The sequence below is a fragment of the Wasmannia auropunctata genome, unplaced genomic scaffold, assembly GCF_000956235.1.
Source record: "Wasmannia auropunctata unplaced genomic scaffold, wasmannia.A_1.0 LD336106.1, whole genome shotgun sequence".
Classification (NCBI taxonomy): Eukaryota; Metazoa; Arthropoda; class Insecta; order Hymenoptera; family Formicidae; genus Wasmannia; species Wasmannia auropunctata.
In genome coordinates, this window is record NW_012026784.1 from 4,688,947 (window position 1) to 4,705,966 (window position 17,020).

Below are 17,020 nucleotides of genomic sequence, written 5' to 3' on the forward strand. Positions count from 1 at the left end.
TTTACGTTTTTATGAATTAAAAAACGATGAATCTGTGTCTACAACTCTCAGAGGAATCGACACATGCGCAAAGAAAACGGAGATTGAGATCACAACCAAGTCGATATTTTCAGAGATACAGAGAAAATCTCTCCACAAAGAATTATTAGGGTATCCTGATAACGTACGACAGTGTCGATTGTGAGCTTGCAATACCTGCTGTGGTATTGTTACGGTCTTTCTTCTCTTCCTTCTTTGACACGTTACAGAAAAATACTGTAAATGTGTTAGAAAACATGTGTTATGAAAACTAAAAAAGCTTTTATTTCTCCAGTAAATCGAATTTAAGGTGCTTGTATTTCATAGCATATTTCAATAATTAATATTATTGTTTGTTAAAATTGGAAGGTAATAATTGAAATAATGCGAAATTTGTGCATGGTTGATCAAGTTACCGGCAAATTAAATTGCCTTGAAATACAATATATGTCTCGTTTCGTTTTAGCAAATTATAATTCCATACATAAAGCTATATCGTATTTTGGATCTGATATAATGCAAATGAATTGTTTTAAAAGCATTAATACTGATATTGGCAAATTTAATTAATAATCTCGTAACCGAGAATCACTCTAATTACACATCTCGGCAACGTACCACTATATTTGAAATTCGGCATAAGCTTCGCTTTGATATTGATGTAATCCGCGTTAAGCGTGTTTTCGCTTTATAGTTAGTAGAAGGCGATTATAGTTAGCCAACGCATTTGCATCTTTCGCGCGCGAGGACAATTAAAACTTTGTGTAGTTTTTTAAATATAGCAAAGGAAACAAAGGGAGGCAGGAAGGGAGGGAGGAAGTGAAAGGGAGGGAGGGAGGGGACATATTCAAGGTTTAATTAATATTCCATACAAATGATCTCCTTATTTCTCGTTTAAGCAACGAGAGATGAAGCTTGCCCGTCTCATGTCATAAAAGGAGCGAATCGATCAAAGTGGAGCTGCTTTTAGTTAGCCTCAATAATCGCGAGAATATTTGCAGTCTGTGGAGACAGATGAGTTTGGACGGGAGTACGTTGGATTATGAAAAGGGCAAGCTAACTGTAAGAGAATACTCGGTTCAGAAGAAAAGAACGAAGATTTATAACGCGATGAAAAGAAAGCAGGCTTCCTCCTCAATCAGGAAGTCGTGAACTGTGTGCGAAAATACGCGAAGCTATGCGAATTATACTTCGCACTAACAAACTGCGATTTGAACCAGAAATTTCGCAAGTTTGCCATTAAGAAAGATTTGTCAACAAGCAGGCTCGTATGTATCTCTTATAATGAGATGCCAAATGAATTGTACACATACTAATAGTACATTTTTCTCTACTTTCTCTGCATTGAGAAACAACATTCAAATGCAAAGAATTAATGAGCAAAGTATTTATATTGTTATTTTTCTGTACTCTCTGCTGTGCATTCTCTGAACTCCGCGGAATTGCAGAATTTCACAAGCTTTGACCTTTGCGAAATGTCATCGAAATTGCAAAAAAGAAGAAAATAATATGAAAATCTATCGGGAACGCAGTATTTGGATAGTAACATTGATTAAAGATTCATGTTTGATGACACGACGACAATATTTTTACTCACTTACATTAAAATGTTTCTTGCTACTCTTATATTATTCATACATCACTGCCGCGGTTACAAGAGATATGAAAAAAGCGACGACTGTTCATAAAAACGAGAACGGCGGAAACGTCGCTGAAAAAAAAACAGAATAGTTACAGTTCGAAAGTGGACAACATCAAAGCAAATTTCGCGCACGCACGGAAGGTACCGTTGGGGAATGAATTTTTTTTTATTTAACCCATTTCTCGCGAAATGTTTTCACATCGCACCCTCAAAAAAAAAAAAAAAATTTGGACATTGAAATATCGAAGTAAAAATTAATTTTCATCCTGAAATCCTCAGATAAACGTAAAATGTAAAAAGCGATAACATAATGCTCGCTTTTTATCAAAGTAAAAATCTCCAATTTTAATAATGAAAGTAATAATATTATAATAACATGCGTTGTAGTAGCATACAGAATTCAATTGTAATAGCATATATACCATTCAGTAGTACTGTCGCACGCGATCTATCTGCGCGTATCTAACGCCTTGAACGTGGCAGATGGAGTTAGATATTATTACAAGGTTTCTCAAGTTGATTGTGCTTAAAATTATACGTTTCGAGATTTGTAATCCCCCGTTTGCTCGTTAACCACGGCAGTTTGCATGTGTGTCAAGGACAGAGTTTACTTCGTATCGCGCAATTACACATTACTGGACCACAAAATGTAGTTTTCGATTATTTTTGCAGCTGGTCGATTTGCATGTAAGAAATGTAAGCTTCGGTTAATGGAAGTTCGCGTGACGTCGCGTAAGAGTAACTTTCGATTATGTCATCCAAATTAAGAATTATTAAAACGTGATATTTATCTAGGAAAAAAATGTGTTTATTGTGGAAAAGTTTATTGTGGTAAAGTGTAATATATCAATAAATTTTTTCAACATGTTGAAAGAAAGGTTGCCGTATGTAAAATAAATCTCATTAAAATGGAAAAGAAATTCTGTAAACGTGTCGGAAAGTCACGCATCCCGTGACAAAGTAATCTCGCTTTATGGTGCACATAAAATTGAATATTTGAGAGGAATGCACTCTAACGGATTATAAATCACCGTCACCGAGCGAAATTCATTCCGATGGCAGTTATATTAACGGAAATGGAGTACGATGCCAACATTCGATTCCGTCCTGAATAAATAAAAACTGTTATCCCATGTCTTCTTGACGATCCCTTTCTCATTTCGGAATCTCTACGCAGATGTATAAAACATATAATACATATAAAATTGTGAATTAAGTACGCGATGAAATAGCAATCATGGATTTATCGAGCCCGCGCATTATGTGGTTTAATCGAGTTTTTTCGTCTTTTTGTTTTTGTCGTTAATTTTTACGAGACTTACGAAAATCGCTAATTAATAATCTACGAAATTATTGTGATGTAAGAAAATATGTATTATCAGTCCTTAAAGAAATCCAATTTAATACTGACTAACTTAATACTGAAAATTATTTAATTTAAGTATTAAAAATATTAAACGGTGCTTTTAATACTCAAAATTAATCTCCTAATATTAAATTTCTGTAAGGAAAGGGACTATATGTGCAAACGTTCCTCTATCCTTAACTAGAATGCAGTCATCCGGCTGAATAGAGTCCCTTCGCGTATGTTAAATCGATTTCAGAAAAATACCAAATAAATGAAATGGAAGTGATCGATAGCATCAAATCCCCATGGTAGCCACTGCGTACATGCAAATCCTCGAGTATTCTCTTTTTCCGCACACAATCACACAATCACACACTTATTCGACATGTGCAAATCGTTCTCGATCGCTTTGACTCGAACGAATTCAATTTTCCGGTCTGATTCCACGTGTCGATCCCGCAGTATGCTCCCGCTTCGCGTAAATGAGCATTCTCGAGCGAAATAATTAATGTACAATCCGTTTATCGGCTGATGATGAGACCAGTTGGTGATAAGGATCGAGAAGATAACACATTGACGATTTCGCGCAGAATTACTACGTCGTTGGCGTATCTGCGAAAGTATCGCGGTACACGTGAGTACCCGGTACATCCGTCAAATTTTTCGTTAAAAGTGGGAGATGACAGGCATGCCTCACACACGTGCTGACTACGATTGATTAGGGTCATCCCCGCGGCAACCGATGGGCAAACACAAATGAACCGGAGGAGGACACCCTGGAGCGAAGCCGCCTGCGAACCGGCCTGTCAGTAGACAGCTGACCGCTTTCTACGCGCAATATCCGCTTTGAATTTCCAGACGTGTATGGCGAGTCCGAAAAGAGTCGCCCCCGGGAGGAAGTTTCCCGGCGATGCCACAACGGCGGCGGCCACCGTCGAGGTTCCCACCCTCGAGTCGTAACTGGACCGCGAAGGCCGTACCTCCAGCTCGGAGCTCGGAGCGTCCTAGTTTCACACACGACGCTCGCTTCGAGACCGTATTAACGATATTAAAGCTCAATATAGACGCAGTTGCAGTTAATCGCGTAGGGGGGAATACCGCCGAGTTTCCTTAAAGCGACAAACTTTTGCGCCGGCAAACTGGAATCGAATGCACTTTCAATACTCCCCGCGAGGACGAGCGAAAGAACGCCGATAAGTGATATTGCGCAACGCTCGAAGCTTTGATTTATATCGCGGAAAGTATCTCTCCCCGTGTTCAAACCGAGTTGATTACCTTTGCCATTTCCTTCGAGCTTCGAGCCCTGTTCGTTCTCCGAAGCTCTCAGTTATTCGGAGAACGCCCACTCGCTCGCGATCATGGTATCCGGCCGTCGTCGTGTCGCGAAGATTTGTATGCTGTACGTTCTGTCGGCGACTTTTACGGCCTACGGAGTAGAGGACACGTCAAAAGAGAAACCGACTCAATCGCGACCGGTGAATCTTTGTAAGTTTCATTTGTGAAAGTTTAATTGGAAAATCTTGCGCGTGGCGCGCAACCGTATTTATGCGATCGATACACAATGACGTATTGTTACCGGCAGCATCTCTGTCGTTGAAAGAGAAATCCACGCACTCTATGCACATATACGAAAGAAAAGATTCCATTTGCGAAGGCGAGAACAGCTTTTTAGGCCAGTCCATTACGCTTTTCAAGCGATCCGATGCGCGATAACTGCTTTTGTCTCACAGCGCACGGTTGTAGTTTCTCATTAAACGAGCTATTTAAGGCAGTAGAACACCTTAAGGTGTTACGTCTTAAGATTAATCGTCCTGACTCGGTTTTGCCTTCTCTTTTTTCTTGCATGCCACGTCGGCGCGATGCTTTTTCCCCAATTAGTTATAATTAATGGTGCGAAGAACGAAGTGGGGAACGCGAGCGTGACCGGCGCTTTGAAGGCTCTGGGGGAGAAGTATCCGGGTCACCTGGGCAATGTATGGTCCGTACAGATCAACGAGAGCGATTCCAGCGAGAGTCTCGAGGCAATATGCAACGCCTGGAGTTTAGCTATCAGCAAAGGCGGCGCGACCGTTCCGGATCTGATCCTGGACCTGACGATGGCCAACCTGGGCGCCGAAGCCTCGAGTTCATTCACCGCGGCCATGGGAGTCCCGACTTTGTCCGCCCAATTCGGTCAGGAGGGTGATATTCGCTACTGGAGAGATCTGAATCTTGATCAAAAAAACTATTTGATCCAGGTACCGTGTCCAATTATGCGTGTAAAAAGTCCTGGTAGAAGTCCTGGCGAAGGACATAGCGTGTTCACGGATACACATATACGTATGTGTGATATAATGTGAAATACACTACTCAACAAAATTAATGGCTCACCTGTTATCCTACAAAAGCAGACAAAATTCAAGATAGAGTAACTTCGTTAAAAATGATCATAATGAGATTTTTCAAAAAATACATTTTACAGCTTAAAATCTCCACTTTTTTGATATTTTAGAAAACGACTAATTTTTTTCGGAGCTACAAATATAAATGGAGATGCGACAAATCGAAAAATTTTTCCGAACTTTGCAAAGTTCGATAGCGTGAATTAAAAATTGCACACAAATGCAGTTTTTAAGAGTGAATCTTTTCCTCTTTGCTTTTTTGTTGAGTGTTTGCGATTTTTTTTTTCACCGAATTATTCAACATTGAAGTAAAAAAGATGGCTTTTGCTTCAATGTTAAATAAGTCGGTGAAAAAATCATACAATTAATTTTGTTGAATAGTGTATGTCCACTTCTTATAGAAATCCAATTTAATACTGGAAATTATTTATTTTGAGTATTAAAAGTATTATTATATTGAAAACAGTGCTTTTAATATTCAAAATAAATAAATCACTATCTTCCAGTATTATTGGGAATCTGCATTCTCGATGTACTTTATATATCTTGCTTACATAGGCCAAAAATACATGCATGTAAGCATTTGTAAATTCCAATTCAAAATTACCCAATAAAATCTATATAGTTTCCTCTAGTGCTTATAAAGAAATTCTTCAGATATTTTTGAGATAGTTCCCCGTGGTTCGGCGTTTCGTTTCAGATAATGCCACCGAGTGACCTCGTGCCCGAGGCGATCCGTCAGTTGGCGATTCTGATGAACATCACCAATGCCGGGATTCTATATGACAAAAACTTTGTCATGAACCACAAGTATAAAAGTCTGCTGCTGAACGTGCCGACCAGACATGTCATTAACGGTTTGCAAGACGCGATCGATAACGTAAAAGATCAATTGTCAAAGTTGCGGGATTTGGACGTGGTAAATTATTTCCTCCTCGGCAATGGGGATTCCATTAACATGCTGTTGAACGTTGGGGAATCGTTGAGCTTCACCGGACGGAAATATGGCTGGTTCGTTTTGACTCTCGACGAAGAATTATGGCCGGACTGCGCGTGCGAGAACATCACCATACTGTTTCTGAGACCGGAACCGCCGAGGATGATCGATGAAAATCAAGCGGAATCTATTGTAAGGGCGACACTCCCGAAACCGCTCATCGTATCCGCTTTTTATTACGATCTGACTCTGTTGGGTGTCAACGCGATGAAGTCGGCTTTGGACAACGGCGACTGGCCTCTGGAACCCCATCACATCAACTGCAACAGCTACGATGAGACGAACACGCCGACGAGAGGCCTGGATTTCCTAGCTAAGCTGATGGCGACCTCGAAGAACATGACGTCGACGTACGCCGGCATCAGCTGGGGCAAGAAAAACGGAGAACATCACGCGGACTTTAAGATGATTGTATATATGGTGAACATCGAACGGGAAAAGATTACGTCAAGAGAGGAGAGCGGAGAGTGGCAGGCGGGCATTGAGGTGCCCTTGCGGGTAAGTCCAAGAGGCTTTGAAATGAGGACGTAATGTGTCACGTGAAAATGTTGAAGGACGCATTAATATTGACTTTCTAATTATTCGTAATCCATTAAATGAAATCGATTGCCGCAAAGATAAAGGGATTCCGTGGCGTATATACCACAAGCAATTTTCTTTCCGATAATGTTTTCAATATTACGGCTCCTTCGATTTTTTTTCCAATTCTCGAGTGCCGTATATCCAAGGATTATTGATCACGCTGACCGTCGTGCCTGACCGAGCGACATTTATGCGATCGATGACTCATATATTTTTTTTCTCGTCTATATATTATACTACTCTCTTACGTGTATGGGTAAATTCGGAAATAATTCGTAAAAACAAATTGATCAAAGTATCATATTGAATTGGGATTGCATCAAAATTGCTGTCGGAATTTATTTGAGCTCTTTTAGAATATATTCGTTTATTTATACGAAACATATTAAATTGGGTCGTGTTCGTATAACGAATACTAAATAAATGTCGCTGAAATTCGAGTTTACTTCTAAGCCGATTTTGCATTAAATCGACTTTCCGCAACGAGTATTAACAAATGTGCATAAATATGATAATACGAGATAATAATTAAAAGGGACGTGACTATCGAAACAAGAAATTCCGTTAACACAAGCTCTTTTTTTTGTTAATATCTAGCTGCTCTATCTGCCGCACTGTCGTTCTCTATAATGACTCTATAGCTTCGCTTATCTATCCGGAAAAAAGTTCAAGGTGGGAAGAGAGCGTAATGGTCACATATACTTTTATTTACTTGCGCATTTTATCGCGAAAGCGTCACGAAAGCACACCCTTTTTGCGTCTTTAGTTTTCACGCGTTTCATGTGCTTCGCATTTACCTTCTGCACAGTCTAGAAGTAGCTCGATACGACAATCGTCATCCTGTGTCTTGATTTTACGTTACTTTCTGCCTGATTCTTCGCCTATCGAGAGAATTTTCGTTCTGCAAAGGTCACCAACGAGAAGATCATGAATAACACCGCAGTGACGAGCTACAGGGTGGTCGCCGTGCAACATCCGCCCTTCATGATGTACAACAATCAAACTGGTCGGTGGTACGGCTTCTGCATCGATCTGCTAGACGCGATTCGCGAGACCGTGCCGTTCGAGTACGAGGTACGCGAGGTGGAGGATCACGAGTACGGCTCGTTGAGCGACAACGGCAGCTGGAACGGAATGATGAGGGAGCTGATAGACAAACGCGCCGACATTGCCCTGAGCTCGCTCTGGGTTATGGCCGAGCGGGAGAAGGTCGTGGACTTCACGGTACCCTATTACGACCTTGTCGGTCTGACGATCATGATGCAGAAAACGAAGACATCGACGTCGCTCTTCAAGTTCCTCACGGTGCTCGAGAACGAGGTCTGGCTCTGCATATTGGCGGCGTATTTTTTCACCAGCTTCCTCATGTGGCTGTTCGACCGTTGGTCGCCATACAGCTACCAGAATAATCGTGACAAGTATAAGGACGACGAGGAGAAGAGAGAGTTCAATCTCAGGGAGTGCTTTTGGTTCTGCATGACCTCCTTAACGCCTCAGGGTGGTGGCGAGGCGCCGAAAAATTTATCGGGTAGATTGGTGGCAGCTACATGGTGGCTCTTCGGCTTCATTATCATCGCGTCTTACACGGCTAACTTGGCGGCTTTCCTCACAGTGTCCAGGCTTGAGATACCTATCGAGACCTTGGAGGATCTGAGCAAACAGTACAAAATACAGTACGCGCCTATCACAAACTCGCCGGCGTACACTTACTTCCACAGGATGGCGGAAATCGAGAAGCGCTTTTACGAGTAAGTGATTACATTCGCCTCAAATTAGATCGTTATGCGTGATTCTTCTAAACGTATTTTAAATTACCACAGCATTTGGAAAGATATGAGCCTGAACGATAGCATGTCAGACATAGAAAGGGCGCAACTAGCCGTCTGGGATTATCCTGTTAGCGACAAATATACAAAAATGTTTCAAGCCATGAAAGAGGCTGGATTTCCGGCTGATATCGACGAAGCACTAAGGCGAATTCGACGGGAGGGTCCGTACGCGAATAATGAATTCGCTTTCATCGGAGACGCTTCGACCATCAAGTATCTCGTCATGACGAACTGCGATTTTACCCAAGTCGGAGAGGAATTTTCAAGGAAACCGTATGCTATCGCCGTCCAACAAGGATCACCGTTGAAGGATCAATTTAACAATGCGTACGTACGATATTTATCTCTTTTTATCAAAAAATAAACGTTCTTAAATCGATTTTTTTTTGCAGGATTCTCATACTATTGAACAAGAGAAGATTGGAGAAATTGAAGGACAAATGGTGGAAGCATAATTCCGTCAAAAAGAATTGTGACCTAGAAAATGATCAGAGCGACGGTATTAGTATTCACAATATTGGCGGTGTGTTTCTCGTAATTTTCGTGGGCATCATTTTCGCTTGCTTCACGTTAGCCTTTGAATACTGGTATTATCGGCACCGTGCGAAAGTTAACGAATTACATCAAACTACGCCTCCAAAAGCGAAAATAGCAAAGGCAATTAAACCGATTCGGTTTAATTTGCATCCTGCCCCTACACATGGGTTTCAAACAATCTCGCAACTTAGATCGAGATTTTAAGTTCAAACACTTTCAAGGGAACGTTTCCAAGTGTAAATATCATAATAATGTCAAACTTATACAGATCTTATTTGGATAACCAGAAAGTAAAAACTCTGTCTTTGCAATGCAAAGAGAAATATCAAATATATCTGAATTTTTACTGACTATTGGCCATGTTATTTTGTCAATTCTTACTTTTTAGCAAAACGCAGTTTTTCTGGTATTGTATTTTTTTTGTATAATACTTCAAAATTTAAAACTCACACCGATGAAAATAATGGAACCAATATAGCAGATATGCATTTAAAGATTGCGTTTTAATATGTACTGAAAATATATAGTTTATTATATCACATATATACCTATTATAGATTTTCCAAATGATAGGGTATATTGAAATATAATAAAAATCTCTGATAAAATACTTATAATAAATTAAATAAGAAAAATTATAAAAAATAAAAAATTAAAATGCAAGTATTTAACAAAATCTAATCTACAATAACATAGCAAATAATGGGAAAAAAGTATTTAATAAAATCTAATTTAACATAGCAAATGGAGAAACAGAAAAAAATTTTTTTTATTATCTAAAGTTTTTAATGCTTTTGTGAATTTTTATACATTTTAATATCTTCGTTATCGTGAATTTAGCGTTAGCCATTTTATATCACATGAAGTATCATTATTGTTGTAGGACTTACCCACATATTTAGTGGGTGTCTCCATTTCACCAGTTTCATCAGTTAAGTTACAAATTTCGAAGTATTAATACAACAAAAAATTTTTGCTAAAAAACAAGAATGCACAAAACATGACTAATAATCTGTAAAAATTCAGATATATTTGATATTTCTTTTTGCTTATATCGCAAAGGACTTACAAATAATAAATTTTATTCTCTTGTTATTCAAATAATATATGTATATGTAGATTTGGCATTATTACGAGATTTACGTTTGAAAACATTTTCTTGTCAGGGAGAATGTATTTATGGAATATAGAGAATAAGTATAAAGCTGTCGCACAAAAGGATTAAAGTGTTTTTAGAGGACCGTGTCAATTTTGTATATTAACGAGATATTAGACAAAATTCATGAAGATATTCATGAATTTTCATATCGGCGTGACGCACAGTGAAACGGTCATAAAATACAGTAACATTTTCATAGGACCCATTTGCATGTTTTTAGCATACATATATACTCTGCGATAAATGTGTGTGGTTCTAGATTAACTTAAAGGAAAGTGTAATTGCGGAATTCTTGGATAGAGAGAGATAAATAAATGCGCGAAATGGAAAATTTAAAATTTATGTACTATTTTCGTGTTTGCAATGCCTTTATTTACCCTTTCCGTACATTATTTCGCGGAAAGACGACGAGCGCCCTTTTCTTATCTTTTTTTTTCTTTTTACATTGCATATTTCCTTTCGCGTTATTTCCTAAAGACAGAGTTGTTTATAAGTGACACATTCCTTCGACGCATTAACATTATTCAACATTCGTTTCAAAGGCATCTGCATGCTAAAGTAACATTTTTTGTATTTTTTTCGCATTACCTTTCGTAAGGTAAGCGTAGTGTTTTCAAATTACACGTTTTTTTTTACACGTATGTTCTCAGTTATTCGATTTCCTTAGGGTGAGCACAGGGAAAGCAATGGATACAAGGAGATTTGGAATGTGGGAGAAGGAAGAAGGATTGAAGGGGGGATTAAATCTTCTAGGGAGTTAAATCATAATTATAGGGGAATACGATTATAAGATAATCCATTAATAATTATGAAAAACAACAAGAAAATAGAACAGCACTTTAATTAAATACCCGATTTGCAATCGTGCAGCGTTCAAAATAAGTACTCAACTGTCCTCTCGAATTTGTGTCTGATTAATAACTTTTTGTTTCTTTTTCTTTTCTTTTCGACATAAATCGAATAAGTAGACTCTCTTTATAGCCTGCACGTCGGGTGAGAAACAAAATTGCTTGCTACAATTTTCTACGAAATCAGCGTACTAAGCTCTCTCTTAAAAAATCACAAAGTAATCAACAACCTACAACTGAAATAGCGTGGACTACAACTTCAACGTTCTTGCAACGTGAAACGCTGTGTGTAACATATACACTTTTTTTTTCTTATTTTGCTTCTTTCCTCTTTTACTCTCTCATCAAAGGTTATTATTAATTACCTAAATGAATAGTTAATATTCTCGCGTGTTTCGCTTTGTTTCGATTGCATGTTGCTTATTACGAGTGACGATGGGGTTTACTCGTGCCTTCTTGGATACATGCATAACAAATTCCACATGCCAAGAGGACCCCCATTCACAATCCTATCAATCGTTTTTTATCTTGCGAAAAAAAGTATAGCTAAACCTCAAATCTCCAGTCATATAGTATTATTTAGCAGCTTACATTATCCGGTTCACAAGGTCAACGGACGCAAAGTCGTCAGTGGCTGGCATCCGAAGCTGCTACTGTGCCTTCTAGCGAAAAAAAGATATCATGTATATATATATTTAGGTACAATAGCAATGTGACAAAACTAAATTGTACCCCTCAAATTTTTATCCGAACGTATTATCAGTATATTTCGAAATTACAAGTAAATCCAGGATAGATATTACTGCAGCAAAATCATTGCTGTAACATCTCTCTCGTTTTTATTAGCGTTTTTATTATTACGAATCCTTTCTTTAAAAAATTTAATCCAAATTTGTTTTCAGGAGTTAAGTCATTTGAATATTTTCCCAGACAAAACTGAGAGTATATTGTATTTTAAATTGCCTCTAGTAAAATTTTTAAATCCACTTAGAAAACAGATCACACATACATCAATATTTATTTTTAGTAACAGATGCAAGTCTATAAATACTGACTTTTTATTATCCATTTATGGATAATACTTGATTTTGCAAACCTCTTATTTTAACAATACTGATTTCTCATATACCCATTTATGTAATGAGAAATAAAATTGATGCCTAAAGTCGCTTTTCTCTTATTAGTGTTCGCAATTACGACGCGACGCTATACGTTCTACGCAACTGACCGCGCTTGCAATGTGGCGTGTCTTAACGATGCTCTATTACCTTTTTCTATCATTGTGCAGAGGTACACTCGTTTGTACCCAGCCAAGTTGATCCAAAGCAAAAGAATCTTTTTCGATATTTTCTTGCTCTTGCAAAACAGCCTCTTCAGCGTCTCCGACCGGCGAATAGCGAAAATGATCTTGTTCGGAGAGAATACGGCGCTTGACTGGAGATCGTACGGGCTCAGTTTGGACACTCTTGTCGCACTGACGTACCCGAAACTTCAGCGTTAAATTCGTAGACGCGGGCAGTGGCACCCCGTCATTCTCCCGGTACTCCATGTAAGGGCTTTCTCCGCCAGGAAGATATAGTAAGTTTCCTGACTCAGATCTGCGATAAGCAACGCGTTCTACTGTATTGTTCACAGGAAACGTCGTGCCATCTGCCCAGTGACCGTCGTCCTTTATCGGACGAAAGTGAGTACGTGCGGAAGTCAATAGATCCTCGTCTGGTTCTGCAGGATTGTTTACCTTCAGACTCGAACGAGATTCCTTGCAAACTCCATGCGGAGTTTTAGTTGATGCTACCGAAAAGAAACAGTGACCTGTCTCAGCGTTGCGACAATACAAGCTTGTAGATAAGTTACTGTCAATTCCTCTCCAGCACCAGGGTCCATCCGTAAACGAATCCATCCAATTTATACTGTAGTCTGCAATAATATTCAAAACTAATATAATAAAAATCTCTTGCTAATAAGAAAATTTAAAATCTACACAGATTTTTCAATATCTATAAGGCCTATTTTCACAATGTATGGTTACCTAAAGGTTAAAAATTACCAAGAAGTTTATTATTTAATAACATTTGGTTAGGACTTAACTATCAAGTTAACTTGATGCCAACTCAACTGATGTATACGTAACTTATAGTTTATTTGACTACAAGCTTATGAAAATGTGTTTTAGTAAAATTTCAAGTTTTAGTTAACCTAACTTTTTCGTTAACCATACATTGTAAAAATGGGCCCAAGTGTGTGTGTTACTTTGATATAAATTTTAAATTATAATCTATCACACATTAATATCTGACCTGTTTTATCTTTATTGCTACATTCATCCGCATTATCTTCAATGCTGATTAGATCAATATCCCATGGAATAAGCGGTGATTCGTCAACAATTGATTCTTGGTTAGGTGTGTCAGTAGCGCAGCCATTATCTGAAGTGGGGAAGATTGTCCTGGTAGTGTCTGTGGGCCAAAGAGGTCCAGAAGGAATGGAAAGTGTCGGAGCTGCCCATATCGAAGCTGTGTCCTGTGCATTGCCTGGTACTGAATTCCAAAGTGCTTCCAAACTCTCAAACTTCGCCTTTAATTGCGCTAATCTTAACTGATCGAGTTCCTTTTCCCTTTCTCGTTCCATTGATTTAGCAAATCCAAAGCTTTCTTTATCTTCCGATCTTTGTGATTCGATGTTCTAAAGTAAAGAAAGAGGAAAAAAATACGATTTTACCATGTCGGTAACTACATAAAATTTGAAAAAAGTAGGAAAAGTATTCTAATACATACGATAGACATTTTAGTCTTCTTATTGCGAGCGCTGTTATTTTTATTGTGCAAATTAATTCCGTAGGTTTTATTATTGTTGCTGTTGGCAAAATTTTTATCTTTCTGTGCAGGAGTCTTTTTCATAGATACAGATTGCAAGGCTGGAAATGCTGCGTAGTATCTGAGAGCCCTGTCATGAGGTGTGAGTGCTTCTAAATTTGTTTTGGGCTCGTCACAAGATTTCTTGGATTCTTCTCTTTCATTATAGGAGCCCCCTTCTAATTCTTTCAGTTTTACGCACAGTTCATCAACTAGAGCATCTACTCCGTATTTCTGTATACAGAAAATACCCTTTTAATATATTTACAATTATTATGTCATTTTTAGGAAAAAAAATAGAGAATTTTATATATTCCTTAGATTTTATTTTTTAAATAAATTTAAAAGAATTAAGGCTTATCAAGAATAATAAATCAATAATAGTAAAGTAACGCCAATGCGAGCCAACACGAATGTTGGTGTGTAATAATTTTTATTACAATATCCACAAGTGGATTCCGACCTCATGTAAAGCACTGTACTTCAAGACTGACAAAAATGCGTAGTTTGCATGTGGCTGGATATTGTAATAAAAATTATTATGCACCAACATCCGTGTTGGCTCGCACTGGCGTTACTTCACTATTGTTGATTTATTTTTTTTAAACTCACGTCATCAGCAGCACTTGTCAGACATTGCACAACAGCTCGTCGTTGTTCCCCGTCACCATGCGCTGGCAGCTTTGCTTTAGGTCGGGCACGTATGCGACGTCCTGTGCCTCTATCTAACCCAATTGCCTCTTCTGGAGGACTTAGGGCCGAGTCGGGGCGGCGCAATAGGCTGAGTACAAATCGCGAGTACGCAACAGGGTCAATCCCCAATGCGTCCAGGCGTGTCTCAAGCCACTGGCGCAACTCCTCCTCGGCCCTCGAGCCAAAGACTTCACCTCCTCCAGGGGACGTCGCTATCCCGACCAAATGCAAGGCTGGGTTCCTCATTCCCTCTCAATAGATCTCCTCCTAGACCCAGGAACTCTAACCAACTTCACTATCTCCAGGGTGATCATCTCTCCTATAAAATAATAGCCATGCTTTTATTATAATGTCACATCCTGGTGGAAAATCACTAAAAAATAAGTTTAGATTATTTAAAGATCTTTAAGATCTCAAACTCACCTATGTACAGTACAGTATTACGATAATTTTATTATTGTCGTTAAATGTTTCAATTTTATGTAATCCACCACTACGTTGTTCGAACTAATCAACAGACTTATCAAACGTTTATCTGTTTCTTATTTCAAATTTTTTGCATTAAGTTTCTTAATTATCCGGAAATATTGTTGATGTTTCGTAAAGTTTAAATTATCTTGTTTAAAAATTCTTTAATTTTCGTGCATGGGTGGTGGATATATCATTGAAATGAGGCTGGCAGGTCTTAATGAAGGATAACAAGTATATTCTCCTTCCCATTTTGACTCTAAAAGTAACAAGTAAAAGCAGTGTAAATAATTGTTTCATTATAAGACATATATTGGCTTTATTTGTAAACAATATTTACAATATTGCTTATCATCCAAGTAATATTTTAATTCATCTTTACTTGTATGATTTTATACTTTTCATAAAAATGATTTATTCGGCAACTCGTTAAGCTTTGTGACCACGTTAGAAACTGGATCTCGAACAGAGAAAAAGAAAACTGGCCAATCGCATCAATGTAAATTGGTCAATTCTCTCTCCGTTCGAGACTATAAACGTGATTTTTTCTAGTACATGGACACAAGGCTTTACAATTATAATCTGTACTAGAAAATTAAATAATAACAGTACAAGTAAATTTTTAAAAATATCTACCTTACTTGTATACTTTCACATTATCAGCATCATTTTAAATTTTCAAGATGTTATAAGCAATATATACATATACATAATACATAAGAATATTATATGTAACATTTTGTTTTAACGTTTATTTGTATCTATTTAAAGAAATATGAGAGATGTCAAGGTGACCAAATATATACATGTTACATGTATGTATATATGTATATGTATATAGCCAACCTTTGCTGGGCACAGCTATGTTCAGAACAATAAATTGTATCGGCGTGCACACCGCACACGAAATCGCGAGAAACAAAAGATCAGGATTGAGAAATGCAAACGACCGAGTCGTCCGTCAGGTGCGATAATATTCGCACGCGCCCGAAACCATTGTGATCGCTATTAAAGGGACGCGTTATCTATATAGATACGTGCGCACGACAAAAGCATCGACGTATGTACATCTCAGGTGTTATCGCGGAGGCGGAGGAGAATGCGCGCCCCGGGCCGAGTGTGGGGCGAATTTAGACGAGGGAACGCAACGCGCGCGGCCCGCGTGTTCGCGCGCACGAGACGCTTGGCAGCTTGGGACCCTGGGCTGGGATCCGGGGGGGGTGCAGCGCGAATAACCTTGTCGATTGCGCTATAGGAGTTTCGCCTGAGTCATAGCTTTGCCCAGAACGAAGGCCCGTGCGTGACGACGTTACGAAATGCGACTCGTCGACGCGGCGACGCGGTATGTGCCGCGCCGTTGACGTGCGGGCGTCCGCGAACGGTATGTCCCGCGCGTTTCATCGGGATGACGGAAGAATCCAGAATTCTCGACGTACCTGCATGCCTCGAGAGATGATTTTTCACCCCGGCCTCTTCTACACACCCCACTCAGTAAAAAACATGGCGAGCTACTAATCCGAAGAGGACTCCACACTCCATCACACACACACACACACGCACACAGCACACACTCTTCTGTTGATCGCGGAATATCGCAAGTACTATCAACGCCAACTTCACGTAACAGCAGTGTCCTCTAGCGCGACGCAGTGATAATTCGAGATTG

At 38.9% G+C, this 17,020-nt stretch overlaps 2 protein-coding genes across 5 annotated transcripts; one reads left to right on the forward strand and one right to left on the reverse strand.

Moving 5' to 3' along the window:
- The first annotated feature begins 4,860 nt into the window (after nucleotides 1–4,860).
- Nucleotides 4,861–10,939, forward strand: LOC105453222 (glutamate receptor ionotropic, kainate 2). Its single transcript, XM_011694993.1, has 5 exons — nucleotides 4,861–5,245; nucleotides 6,090–6,884; nucleotides 7,878–8,716; nucleotides 8,789–9,124; nucleotides 9,190–10,939. The coding sequence occupies exons 1-5, from the start codon at nucleotides 4,868–4,870 to the stop codon at nucleotides 9,536–9,538; spliced, it is 2,697 nt and encodes an 898-aa protein (XP_011693295.1). The 5' UTR covers nucleotides 4,861–4,867; the 3' UTR covers nucleotides 9,539–10,939.
- On the reverse strand, nucleotides 10,843–16,928 carry LOC105453203. 4 transcript variants are annotated; one of them, XM_011694955.1, is made up of 7 exons: nucleotides 16,791–16,928; nucleotides 15,310–15,613; nucleotides 14,806–15,205; nucleotides 14,116–14,427; nucleotides 13,639–14,023; nucleotides 12,610–13,258; nucleotides 10,843–12,003 (listed from the first exon to the last, which is right to left on the reverse strand). In XM_011694955.1, the coding sequence occupies exons 3-7, from the start codon at nucleotides 15,130–15,132 to the stop codon at nucleotides 11,943–11,945; spliced, it is 1,734 nt and encodes a 577-aa protein (XP_011693257.1). In that variant the 5' UTR covers nucleotides 15,133–15,205; nucleotides 15,310–15,613; nucleotides 16,791–16,928; the 3' UTR covers nucleotides 10,843–11,942. The 4 variants fall into 4 exon arrangements, with proteins under 4 accessions (XP_011693257.1, XP_011693273.1, XP_011693266.1 ...); XM_011694971.1 differs by lacking the exon at nucleotides 16,791–16,928 and adding an exon at nucleotides 16,201–16,406; XM_011694964.1 differs by lacking the exon at nucleotides 16,791–16,928 and adding an exon at nucleotides 15,991–16,083.
- Nucleotides 16,929–17,020: the final 92 nt, after the last annotated feature.

Coding starts and splice junctions, on each gene's coding strand:
- LOC105453222 (XM_011694993.1), top strand. CDS start 4,868: ATGCTTTTTCCCCAATTAGTTATAATTAATGGTGCGAAGAACGAAGTG. Junction 8,717..8,788: donor ATCGAGAAGCGCTTTTACGA/GTAAGTGATTAC, acceptor AAATTACCACAG/CATTTGGAAAGATATGAGCC. Junction 9,125..9,189: donor AAGGATCAATTTAACAATGC/GTACGTACGATA, acceptor TTTTTTTTGCAG/GATTCTCATACTATTGAACA.
- LOC105453203 (XM_011694980.1), bottom strand. CDS start 15,132: ATGAGGAACCCAGCCTTGCATTTGGTCGGGATAGCGACGTCCCCTGGA. Junction 14,428..14,805: donor TGACAAGTGCTGCTGATGAC/GTGAGTTTAAAA, acceptor TTCTGTATACAG/AAATACGGAGTAGATGCTCT. Junction 13,259..13,638: donor TAGCAATAAAGATAAAACAG/GTCAGATATTAA, acceptor ATATTATTGCAG/ACTACAGTATAAATTGGATG.